This window comes from Squalius cephalus (assembly GCF_949319135.1).
Source record: "Squalius cephalus genome assembly, chromosome: 15".
Lineage (NCBI taxonomy): Eukaryota > Metazoa > Chordata > Actinopteri > Cypriniformes > Leuciscidae > Squalius > Squalius cephalus.
In genome coordinates this window covers 33,832,093-33,845,709 of record NC_137136.1, presented here as the reverse complement: position 1 = coordinate 33,845,709, position 13,617 = coordinate 33,832,093, and the positions used below count along the sequence as shown (strand labels likewise).

The window sequence follows — 13,617 nt, the reverse complement described above, 5'->3', positions numbered from 1 at the left end:
TGACTCCAGTGGTTTAACCTAATTTTATGAAGCGATGAGAGTGCTTTATTTTCAAAATATTAATCAGACAACGTCTGCTCTCGTGTCAACGCAACACACATGCGTAGTGATGCTCTCCTGAACGCACATTGGCGATTAATAAAACCATGAAAAAAAAAAAAAAAAAAAAAAAAGGGTATTGTTGGTGAACATTGTCTGTTTTTTGTACTTATGATGTTTGTCTTTTAGGTTATTTACGTCTGAGAGTTGTACCAAGACAAATTCCTATCAACTTGTTGACATGGCAATACATTTATTGAATTGAATTGAATTGAATTAATATTTAGAAAATTGAAAGTGGTAGTTGTGTAGACTGTCAATGGAGGGACAGAAATCCCACAGATTTCATACAAATATCTTCATTTGTGTTCCGAAGATGATCAAAAGTCTTACGGGTTTGGAACGACATGAGGATAATTAATTACATATTTTTTGGGGTGAACTAACCCTTTAATGTGTCTTTACTGATCAAAAATATTAATTTCTTTCAAAAAAAAAAAAAAAAAAAAAAAAAAAAAAATATATATATATATATATATAGATAGATAGATAGATAGATATAGATATAGATATATACACTCACCTAAAGGATTATTAGGAACACCTGTTCAATTTCTCATTAATACAATTATCTAATCAACCAATCACATGGCAGTTGCTTCAATGCATTTAGGGGTGTGGTCCTGGTCAAGACAATCTCCTGAACTCCAAACTGAATGTCAGAATGGGAAAGAAAGGTGATTTAAGCAATTTTGAGCGTGGCATGGTTGTTGGCCGGTCTGAGTATTTCACAATCTGCTCAGTTACTGGGATTTTCATGCACAACCATTTCTAGGGTTTACAAAGAATGGTGAGAAGGGAAAAACATCCAGTATGCGGCAGTCCTGTGGGCGAAAATGCCTTGTTGATGCTAGAGGTCAGAGGAGAATGGGCCGACTGATTCAAGCTGATAGAAGAGCAACTTTGACTGAAATAACCACTCGTTACAACCGAGGTATGCAGCAAAGCATTTGTGAAGCCACAACACGCACAACCTTGAGGCGGATGGGCTACAACAGCAGAAGACCCCACCGGGTACCACTCATCTCCACTACAAATAGGAAAAAGAGGCTACAATTTGCACAAGCTCACCAAAATTGGACAGTTGAAGACTGGAAAAATGTTGCCTGGTCTGATGAGTCTCGATTTCTGTTGAGACATTCAGATGGTAGAGTCAGAATTTGGCATACACAGAATGAGAACATGGATCCATCATGCCTTGTTACCACTGTGCAGGCTGGTGGTGGTGGTGTAATGGTGTGGGGGATGTTTTCTTGGCACACTTTAGGCCCCTTAGTGCCAATTGGGCATCGTTTAAATGCCACGGCCTACCTGAGCATTGTTTCTGACCATGTCCATCCCTTTATGACCACCATGTACCCATCCTCTGATGGCTACTTCCAGCAGGATAATGCACCATGTCACAAAGCTCGAATCATTTCAAATTGGTTTCTTGAACATGACAATGAGTTCACTGTACTAAAATGGCCCCCACAGTCACCAGATCTCAACCCAATAGAGCATCTTTGGGATGTGGTGGAACGGGAGCTTCGTGCCCTGGATGTGCATCCCACAAATCTCCATCAACTGCAAGATGCTATCCTATCAATATGGGCCAACATTTCTAAAGAATGCTTTCAGCACCTTGTTGAATCAATGCCACGTAGAATTAAGGCAGTTCTGAAGGCGAAAGGGGGTCAAACACAGTATTAGTATGGTGTTCCTAATAATCCTTTAGGTGAGTGTATATATATATATATTAAATATATAATTTTTTTTTCACAGTATTGTATGCAGTACATAAAGTTTAAAATGTGGTTTATAGAATGAAACTTATAACTTATTGAGTATTTGCTTTAACTGTGAAGTTATTTTTACACTGATCCCAGACTTATTCATTTTATGTAAAACGGTATCTTCAGAGGTTAGCATCTATTAAGCTCCAAATAAAAAAGAAATTACTCACATGAAAAAGTATCTTCAAAGTATCGTGTTCTGCACCATACACTCCTCTTTTAAATCCTGCATAATAGTTTCAAGCCGTCAAACTTATTTTAAAGGCTTAACATTTAAATGACACATGTCCGAGCCCAGTGCTGATGTTTTATAGTTTGACCACAGTGTGATTGTGAATGTGAGATTATATCCAGTACAATTTCGATGCGATAATTCTTCAAAGAAACATGGGTTTTGACACAGTGAAGGCGTTATTCCTCCTCCAGAACTCATGGAGGGCCTGCTGTCTGAACGCTGACACGCTAAAACTGACATTTAGTTCAATTTCACTGCTTTTACTGGTAGAATTGGTATAATTTCACTCAAAATAAAGGCTTCTGTCTAGAATTATTGGATTGTCTATAATTATTCCCAGAGGGGGCAAATTAATGCCAGAAGTGAGCAGATGTTGTCTCGCTACCTTCTTTTTTTCTTCTTCTTCTAAAGTCCTTTGACAAGATATTTTTATCTCTAGCACATCAATGTACTGGCAAACTGCAAACTCCAGACTGCTCTGAAAGCTTGTCAAGGCCAATTACAGTCTGTCCTGCTCTCGTCTTGTGGGGGGGGGGGGGTTTGCCGGGGAATGTTTTACGACAACACACACACACTTTCACACCAGACGATCCGACCGTGGCCAATTGAGGAGCAGTGACTAAGAGAGATGTCTGATATATCGGTTGGAGCAACGGATACTGCTATTGAACACACAGTGTGCAGAAAACGCTTTCTCAGAAATGTGTTTATTCCTATCGTCGTCTTAGAGGAGTCTAATGAGGATATCGAAGGGCAGTGTTTGCTCCTGTGTGTGTGTGTGTGTGTTTGTAAAAGTGTGTGTGCTTAATAAGCTCTATAGGGGGAAAACTAATGCCAGATTTTTCACTTTGTGTCCTCTCGGCAGTATGTGCTTGAGTTTTATTTTATCGCATCTTCATGCCATCTGCTGCGCAAACACACACACACTGTTAATCTTATTTTCATATCTGTTTCCTCTCTACACTGAAAGCATCTCATTTTATTGTATAATCTTGACAGGTCCCTTCTGCAGCAGGGTGGAAGTGTGTCAGGATTGTGTACCATCCTGAATTTAATTAAGAATTAAGTCCAATTTATTAATAATGTAATTGAAATTTAATTGAGGCAACAAACAGAATTTTAATTCAAATTTTAGTTTAAGTAGAATTATGATGGAATGTAATTCAAAGAAATGTATAGAACTTCTGTGCAGTTTAAAAAAAATAAAAAAAATAAATATATATATATATATATATATATATATATATATATATATATATATATATATATAATTATTTTATTTTTTTATTTATTTTTTATTTTTTTTCAGGAAGAATTAACATGATCAAATGTGTTATCATAGACAAAACATACGGGGTCTGTTTGAGTTTGAAGAGCACCCTATAGAAATGTTTGGGAAATGTTTTTTTTCTTACAGAAATTAATACTTTTTCAATCAGTGAGGGCACATAAATGCATCAAAAGTGCCAGTAAATATTATTAATTATTGAAATTAATTTATAGTGTTACTAAATATTTCTATAACAAATGCTGTTTATTGAACTTTCTATTCATCAAAGAATCCTGAAAAAATGTATCATGTTTCCCACAAAAATGTTTTCAGCATTGATAATAATGATCAGAAATGTTTCTTGAGCAACAAATCATCATATTAGAATGATTTCTGAAGGATCAAGTGACACTGAAGACTGAAGTAATGATGCTGAAAATTCAGCTTTGATCACATGAAAATTGCATAAATTAAAATAGTGATTTTAAATTAAAGATTAAATTAAAGAGACATGTGTGGATTCTACATGTCATAGTCATGATTAATCAGAATTAATGATTATTATTGTTATAAAGCTGTTGTGTTATTTCGATTTTCTTTGAATTGTTATTCAATAAATTTAAGTTATTCATTATTTAAATCCCAATTCAACATCTTTGGGGGTGTCCAAGTCTATACACTGTATATTCACATTTATGATTTGAAAGAGGGCCAATTTTTCTCAACCTTGCAGGGTTGTACGGAAAGATGTGTGGGAAAAGAGCCAACCGTGCAAATCAAAACAGTGTTGGACGGTGGAGTCTGACTCACGTGGTCCATCAGTTCTCGGACCATGCCGTTCCACTGGCCCGTGCTTTCCTCCTGCGCTCCGTACTTGCCGTCCTCCACCAGTCGCAGCTCGTAGGAGAAGCCCAGGATAGCGGCCAGCTCTCGCAGCAGGTCGATGCAGAAGCCCTCGAAACGATCGTTCCTGTACAGTGGCTTATCCGACTTCTTGAACATCACGTAAGGCTCTGCCTGTGGAGGGAAAACACATTGTGCTCAGAAACATGTCTGATATATACGTCTGATAGGGCTTGCGCAGTCACAGTGAGTGACGTATCACCTCAAGCAAGATGTCATGCACCTCAATATGATATAATAGAATATAATAATATTAAAAATAATCTGACCAAAAATTTATTTATTTTTTTTATTAATATTTTAAGAAAATATTTTAGTGTTTTTATCTACACAATGAAAGTCATGTTTGGACACCAACGTTCTTCAAAGCATCTTTTGTGTTTCACAGAACAAAGAAATGTGATAACACTTTACTTAAAGCCTTTTTTTTATACAATGCATTATAAAAGTATTTTAATGCATTAATTATGCCTTGTAATGCATTGCATGGTTCCATGAAAAATGACACAGTTATAATGCATTATAGTATTTATCTATTCATTGTTACACCTTTAGAGAGTACACTGAATTTAAAAACATGACAAACAGCCAATTTCAGCAGTAACAAGGAATCTGCAAATGGTATAATACATTTTAACTATATATAATGCATTATAATGCAGATTTGGAACAACACGAGGGTGAGTAGCCTAAATGATGACAATTTTCATTTTTAGTTGATCAATCCCTTTAACATTGTGTTAACTATTGTGATGCATGAGCAACAAATAAGCATTTTCTGAGACAGCTGATCTTGGCAATAAGAATGCAGATATCTGGTTTAGACTACAGGAAGCTGGTGTGAACAGATCCCTCAATACCAGCGAGATTCGGGAAGATTTGTCATGCCAGGGGAGCTTCAGCAGAGAGAGAGATAAGCGCTTGCCCGCCCCCACGCTGCTCACCGCCTGCATATTCACAGTCCTAATGAACCAATGAGAGCCAGCCTGTTCACAGCAGGAGCCCGGCATAGAAACAACACTTCTTCTCATGCATCAAAGCATCATGTATGTACAAACTATTTTTGCTTTTTCAACGTTTTAGTTTTTACATTTTTGCTTAAATTCTTTGAGCTTTGAAAAGCTTGCCAGTTCAGCCACCTTAAGGCTCGTCCAGACCGAGGGCATCAAAACGCAAAAAGATCGAACCGCACCGAGAGTGAAACGAAAAAGCATGTCAGTCATGCTTATAAAACATGATATTTCTGAGGAAAATTGGAACAAAATATAATTATCATCAATGGACATGAAATGTACCCTATATTGTAGAATTACTCCTATACTTGTTTTGTTGTATAGAAATAACTAACCTTTACAGTTTGATGATATTCAAGTTAGAAAAACTCTGAAAGTTTATCATCACTTTAATGTAATGTTAATTCTAAGCTTAACTAAAAATGCAAGCTTATTGATTTTGGATCCACAAATAAAAGATATTATCATTTTTGAATTCATAAAACTTGATATATTATGTTTGATGAAAGCACAGACCAACCTTAATTGTTAAGTTGATACTCAAAAAATTCTTGAAACTGGTTGCATCAAGTTTTTTTTCTGCTTTTTCACAGTGTGCATGGACTGAAATTATTTTGTCTGCAAAAATTCAAAGAGCAATGATAAATATGACTACACCTTAAGGCATTAGGTTTGATTAGACATATCAAATACTTAAACAATCTTTAAAATCATGTATATTATTCAGTTAAAAGTTTTACTTGAATTACGCTAACAATACAATTTGTAATGACCTCCCTATTGAACCATTTTTGTTTTGTAAGCATTTCATTTCACATCTTCCATGTAGTAACAATATTACCTGCTGTTATTAACATCTACACTATATAGACAAAAGAATTGGGACACACTTCTTAATAATTTAATTCAGGTGTTTCAATCAGACCCATTGCCACAGGTGTATAAAATCAAGCACCCATTAAGTCTGCATTTACAAAGATTCGGGTCGCTCTGAAGAGCTCAGTGATATTGTGATAGGATGCCATCTTTTCAGTTTGCAAGATTTCATCTCTGCTAGATATTTCACGGTCAACTGTAAGTGGGATTGATGCCAAATTGCCAACACACTGCTGATTCCATAGCTGAAGAAACTTCCATTAATATCAGCACAAAAACTGTGCGGCGGGAGCTTCATGAAGTGGGTTTTCATGGCCAAGATGCTGCATACAAGTCTCAAATCACCAAGTACAAGCCAAGCGTCGGATGGAGTGGTGTAAAGTACACCGCCACTGGGGTTGTTTGGTGGAGGGGGGATTATGGTGTGGGGTTGTTTGGTGGAGGGGGGGTTATGGTGAGGGGTTGTTTGGTGGAGGGGGGATTATGGTGTGGGGTGGTGTTGTTTGGTGGAGAGGGATTATGGTGTGGGGTTGTTTGGTGGAGGGGGGTTATGGTGTGGGGTTGTTTGGTGGAGGGGGGATTATGATGTGGGGTTGTTTGGTGGAGGGGGATTATGGTGTGGGGTTGTTTGGCGGAGAGGGATTATGGTGTGGGGTTGTTTGGTGGAGGGGGATTATGGTGTGGGGTTGTTTGGTGTTGTTTGGTGGAGGGGGGATTATGGTGTGGTGTTGTTTGGTGGAGGGGAGATTATGGTGTGGGGTTGTTTGGTGGAGAGGGATTATGGTGTGGGGTTGTTTGGTGGAGAGGGATTATGGGGTGGGGTTGTTTGGTGGAGGGGGATTATGGTGTGGGGTTGTTTGGTGTTGTTTGGTGGAGAGGGGATTATGGTGTGGGGTTGTTTGGTGGAGGGGGTTATGGTGTGGGGTTGTTTGGTGGAGGGGGGGTTATGGTGTGGGGTTGTTTGGTGGAGAGGGATTATGGTGTGGGGTTGTTTGGTGGAGAGGGATTATGGGGTGGGGTTGTTTGGTGGAGGGGGTTATGGTGTGGGGTTGTTTGGTGGAGGGGGGGTTATGGTGTGGGGTTGTTTGGTGGAGGGGGGTCATGGTGTAGGGTTGTTTGGTGGAGGGGGGTTACGGTGTGGAGTTGTTTGGTGGAGAGGGGATTATGGTGTGGGGTTGTTTGGTGGAGGGGGGTTATGGTGTGAGGTTGTTTGGTGGAGAGGGGATTATGGTGTGGGGCTGTTTGGTGGAGGGGGGTTACGGTGTGGGGTTGTTTGGTGGAGAGGGATTATGGGGTGGGGTTGTTTGGTGGAGAGGGATTATGGTGTGGGGTTGTTTGGTGGAGAGGGATTATGGGGTGGGGTTGTTTGGTGGAGGGGGATTATGGTGTGGGTTGTTTGGTGTTGTTTGGTGGAGAGGGGATTATGGTGTGGGGTTGTTTGGTGGAGGGGGGTTACGGTGTGGGGTTGTTTGGTGGAGAGGGATTATGGGGTGGGGTTGTTTGGTGGAGAGGGATTATGGTGTGGGGTTGTTTGGTGGAGAGGGATTATGGGGTGGGTTGTTTGGTGTTGTTTGGTGGAGAGGGGATTATGGTGTGGGGTTGTTTGGTGGAGGGGGTTATGGGGTGGGGTTGTTTGGTGGAGGCGGGGTTATGGTGTGGGGTTGTTTGGTGGAGGGGGTTATGGTGTGGGGTTGTTTGGTGGAGAGGTATTATGGTGTGGGGTTGTTTGGTGGAGGGGGTTATGGTGTGGGGTTGTTTGGTGGAGGGGGGGTTATGGTGTGGGGTTGTTTGGTGGAGGGGGGTTATGGTGTAGGGTTGTTTGGTGGAGGGGGGTTACGGTGTGTGGTTGTTTGGTGGAGAGGGGATTATGGTGTGGGGTTGTTTGGTGGAGGGGGGTTATGGTGTGGGGTTGTTTGGTGGAGAGGGGATTATGGTGTGGGGTTGTTTGGTGGAGGGGGGTTACGGTGTGGGGTTGTTTGGTGGAGAGGAATTATGGTGTGGGGTTGTTTGGTGGAGAGGGATTATGGGGTGGGGTTGTTTGGTGGAGGGGGATTATGGTGTGGGGTTGTTTGGTGTTGTTTGGTGGAGAGGGGATTATGGTGTGGGGTTGTTTGGTGGATGGGGTTATGGTGTGGGGTTGTTTGGTGGAGGGGGGGTTATGGTGTGGGGTTGTTTGGTGGAGGGGGTTATGGTGTGGGGTTGTTTGGTGGAGGGGGGATTATGGTGTGGGGTTGTTTGGTGGAGAGGTATTATGGTGTGGGGTTGTTTGGTGGAGAGGGATTATGGGGTGGGGTTGTTTGGTGGAGGGGGATTATGGTGTGGGGTTGTTTGGTGTTGTTGGTGGAGAGGGGATTATGGTGTGGGGTTGTTTGGTGGAGGGGGTTATGGTGTGGGGTTGTTTGGTGGAGGGGGGTTATGGTGTAGGGTTGTTTGGTGGAGGGGGATTACGGGGTGGGGTTGTTTGGTGGAGGGGGATTATGGTGTGGGGTTGTTTGGTGGAGGGGGTTATGGTGTGGGGTTGTTTGGTGGAGAGGGGATTATGGTGTGGGGTTGTTTGGTGGAGAGGGATTATGGTGTGGGGTTGTTTGGTGGAGAGGGATTATGGGGTGGGGTTGTTTGGTGGAGGGGGTTATGGTGTGGGGTTGTTTGGTGGAGGGGGGGTTATGGTGTGGGGTTCTTTGGTGGAGGGGGGTTATGGTGTAGGGTTGTTTGGTGGAGGGGGGTTACGGTGTGGGGTTGTTTGGTGGAGGGGGGTTACGGTGTGGGGTTGTTTGGTGGATGGGGGGGTTACGGTGTGGGGTTGTTTGGTGGAGGGGGGGTTACGGTGTGGGGTTGTTTGGTGGAGGGGGGTTACGGTGTGGGGTTGTTTGGTGGAGAGAGGATTACGGTGTGGGGTTATTTGGTGGAGGGGGGTTATGGTGTGGGGTTGTTTGGTGGAGGGGGGTTACGGTGTGGGGTTGTTTGGTGGAGAGGGGATTATGGTGTGGGGTTGTTTGGTGGAGGGGGGTTACGGTGTGGGGTTGTTTGGTGGAGAGGGGATTACGGTGTGGGGTTGTTTGGTGGAGAGGGGATTACGGTGTGGGGTTGTTTGGTGGAGAGGGATTATGGTGTGGGGTTGTTTGGTGGAGAGGGATTATGGGGTGGGGTTGTTTGGTGGAGGGGGTTATGGTGTGGGGTTGTTTGGTGGAGGGGGGGTTATGGTGTGGGGTTGTTTGGTGGTGTGGGGTTGTTTGGTGGAGGGGGGTTATGGTGTGGGGTTGTTTGGTGGAGGGGGGTTATGGTGTGGGGTTGTTTGGTGGAGTTGGTGGAGGGGGATTATGGTGTGGGGTTGTTTGGTGGAGGGGGGATTATGGTGTGGGGTTGTTTGGTGGAGGGGGGATTATGGTGTGGCATTTTGGACAATGCTATGCATCCACCTTTGTGGGAACAGTTTGGGGAAGACCCTGCTCTATTGTGTGACCCAGTGCATAAAGCAAGGTCCATAAAGACATGGTTGGATGAGTTTGGTGTGGAAGAACTGGACTGTCCCGCACTGAGCCCTGACTTCAACCCAACCAAACTAAATGGGGTGAATTGATACAGAGATTACGAGCCAGGCCTTGTAATCCAACATCAGTGCCTGACACAAATGCTCTACTCTCCGAAATCTTGTGGAAAGCCTTCCAGAAGAGTGCTAGTAGTTATAGCAGCAAAGGGGGACTAAAGGTAATGATACACAGGGCAACTTTTTGAGCAATGTTGCTGGGCAATCTTGCCGAGCAATTGTTGCTTGGGCACTTTCCCATTTAAAATGGGCAATACATTTCTATCTGGATAATTTAGATCGGTCGTGGGCCCTGTCTCTCATCCGGTTGCCCGTTGACGGCAACATTGCCCAGCAATATTGCTCAAAAAATTGCCCTGTGTATCATCACCTTAACTCCATGTCATTAAAGTCCCTGTTGGCGTAATGGTCAGGTGTCCCAATAGTTTTGTCCATGTAGTGTATCTGGAATGCTAGGTTCAGACACATAACCCAACCGCTTATATCATAGAAGTGTTTTTAAATAGTTGACCTACAGGATGACACAAAACCTTGCTTTGCCATCGCATTAAATTTTGTCACTGCGCACCTGTTGTCATTATTGCTTTCATCATAGTGTTAATTAGTGGTGTTTAATAAGGCAAGCATCTCTATTATTATTTCTCATCCTTAGGACTAATCAATAAACAAACCTGTAACACTAAATTCAAGTCAAGTCAAACACCTTTATTTTTGAAGGGCTTTATATAATAGAAATGTTTTCAAAGCAGATTCACAATAGCACACATTTGCGCTACAGCTTTGAATGGTACCTCAAACTATGCAGCATTCATTTATCAGCTGGTAAAACTGCTGAAACAAATCCTTTAGATTTACAATGAAGGAAGGACTTAATCCATATCTAAAGACCAGAATATCACAGAGATTAGGGGTGGGCTCTTTTAGAAATGGAGCCACCCAGAACACCTCAGCAATAACATAGCAATGTACTAAAGAACTCAGAACATCCTGCACAGCAATGCCCTAGCAACCACTCAGAACACCTTAGTAACTGCATATCAATGCCTTATCAAACACCCTTAGCAACATGGTGAAAACCCTTAGCCACCGCATAGCATCATGACGGAGAGTTTTCTATAGGAATGCACCAGTCACAATTTATTTTGTGTAAAGTAAAATCATAATTTCATGAGTCAGGTCATGAATTCTGCTTCACTAAATTCAGTCGCTCCACTGTTCATGGTGCATGAGCTCTAAATCAACACAGAGCCAATAAGAGCTTTTACATTAGAGCTCTGAGATGTTAGTGGACTGGGAACCTGTGTTGCTTCCAGCTCAGTCAGAGCTACCTTTAGTTTATGAGCACTGATCGCACGCTCCTTCAGGCCTGTAGCGTTCAGGTCAGATTTTCATTGGCCGAAAGCAGTGTCAAATAACCCCATTGAGCTCTTTGTGCTTGAGCATTGTTCGTACATGTGTGTATTTCCATGGAAACAGTGCAGAAGTTGGAGAGGGTTGCTCACAGTGAGCGATAATATTTCATAACTACCTGAGCTTTTTAAACACACATAGCGCTTTGACTTATCGCTGAAGCCGAATACTCACTGAGCACTGCGGCTTTCTTTTCCATTTGGCTTTTGTTTGTGATTGGTTTTACATTCAGCTGGGTTTCATTTAGAGTGCCGAACTCAAACATCTGTGAGATCTACCAGTCTGCGCAGCCAACATATCGCTCAGACGACTGACATTTAGCTTGCAAATGGGTTTTTAATTAGCTTCAGTGATTTTACAATTATTTTTGATCAATCTTAAAATGCATCCTTTGGCATTGTCATTTTTGTCTTTTTCTGTTACTTGTTCTCTATTCTTTCCTTCCAATGGAAATGTCAATTTGTGATGAAAGACAGGAAGCGAGAGAGTGTATACCTGAAAGCTCGTCTCTGTGTGTGTACGCGTGTTTACGCCAAACAGAAAGCAGATAATTCAAGGTCAGAAAGCTGCAGTGGCTGATGGGTAGGACAGCTTCCCACAAATCTGAGAAAGGTGCATTTTAATATCTGAAAATGCTCCAGAATGCTTTGAAATACTTGTGAAACTTTTCATGGGAAAATAGCAGGAGATGCATTACGTTTTCAGAAGTGCCAGAAGTCTTTGATTAATGTTGCCCGAAAACCTGCTATTTCTGCATCACAAACCACCCTTGATCAACAATACGAATCTGGAGACCTCTGCACTCCTAAAACACTTGAGTGACTTCAGAAGTTTGTTAAAAGCAATTTTGTTTCTTCTTGAGATCTATTTCATATTGAATACATTTTGGGTAACTCTCGCAAAAGCTCTCAGGAGTATGCATCATTTTGCAAAAAAAAAAAAAAAAAAGATATTATATTTTGCCCATTTGGAAATGAAGGCCATTTGAAGACCATTAAGATGTTTTGCACTGCAACATTTTTATGTGATAATAATAGAATAATTCAAACATTACGGCCCACAGAGGGCAACAGCACATTTTTAAGGGTAGGACTGCACTACCCCAGGCCTATTGAGTACACTATGCCATCAAAAGACCCAGGACAACAGCCGCTACACTGACGACACTGATACGGTATGTTATGAATATAAAATAATAATAAAATCAATATTTTACATAATATTTTGATTCTGAAGTGCAAAGTAACCCAGAAATGTTCTTAAGTTTTGCAAGATTTACCCATTGAATGTTTTTAAAAGCATTGCACACTCAATTTACTCTTCTTAGTATAATCTATGTATTGCTTAGTATTAATCTATATGTTTTGGGAAACAATATATTTTGTACAAACAATAATGTAAATCAGCTGAAGCCTAACAACTGTGTGATTCTTACAGTCTGTTGAAGTCCAACTGCCATTACTACCAAAATTTTCCCTAAACATTTTGGCCGGCCAGGAACCTAAATGCACTGCTGCATTTGCACTCAGTTCTGTTTGCTATCATTAAATTCTATAATTTATATAACATTCCTCCTACACATAGATTAATCGTTTTTGGGTAACACTGTATTTCAATAGTCCACTTTGGACATTCTACTAACTACAGTATAAGTAACTTTGCAAATACATGTCAGCTAACTCTCATTAGAGTATTAGTAGACTATTTTAATGCTCCCAGAGTAGAAAATCTGAGACAAGGACAACGTTTAATCCGAATCTAGCTTTCTAATAAACCTAGAATTGTATGCTATGAATATTGTCGGCTCTTTGATGAACTGATTATATTCCTCTATTGTATAAGTCACTTTGGACAATAGTGTTTGCTAAAAGCAGAAATGTAAATGCAATGTTACATGTCTGTCTAAGAAGCATCTAAACTACCTAAGACAATTTATACCACAACGTCCCCTGGAACAGCAAATATTGCATCTAAACTCATAAAAGAGCAATTGAGAGAATTAAAAGTCTAATTAAACCAGCAATCCATTCAGCAGATGGGAGAGAAACTACCGTACCCCTAAAGGCTAAGTTACCTTCCATTACTTGCCATCTAATTAAAAACTTGAATATTTTGACTCCTGGAAACAATGGTACTGGCTCAATCAAACCTTTTTTTTTTTTTTTAAATAAGCCCCAGTTTTATTAATTGTCCAATTCACTGTGTAGCAGTGCACATGCAGATAGAGTAATATCTGAAGGTGAAGGGGCAATTGAATCCAGTAGCAAAGCTATAGAAGACACTGCACTGCTGCGTCCTGAACTCAACAACCCTAGACTGCTGGTTAAAATTGTAACACTGAAATTGTATTCATTCAGCTATTAATCACAGATTTGGAGAGCAAAACATCCTGGAAGATGAGGAAATAAGACAAAATCGAACTATATTGTGAAATGTGAGTAAACTATTCATCAACTGACGTGTACTGCACACAATACTAGCAACCAATGTCT

General features: G+C 41.1%; 1 protein-coding gene across 1 annotated transcript in view; it reads right to left on the bottom strand.

Moving 5' to 3' along the window:
* The window catches only part of grik2 (glutamate receptor, ionotropic, kainate 2), a 230,032-nt gene that overhangs the window by 62,066 nt on the left and 154,349 nt on the right, over positions 1 to 13,617 (bottom strand). Inside the window, exon 11 of the mRNA XM_079895063.1 lies at positions 4,190 to 4,396. Coding sequence (XP_079751189.1) covers positions 4,190 to 4,396 — 207 coding nt within the window. The remainder of the gene's footprint in view (positions 1 to 4,189; positions 4,397 to 13,617) is intronic.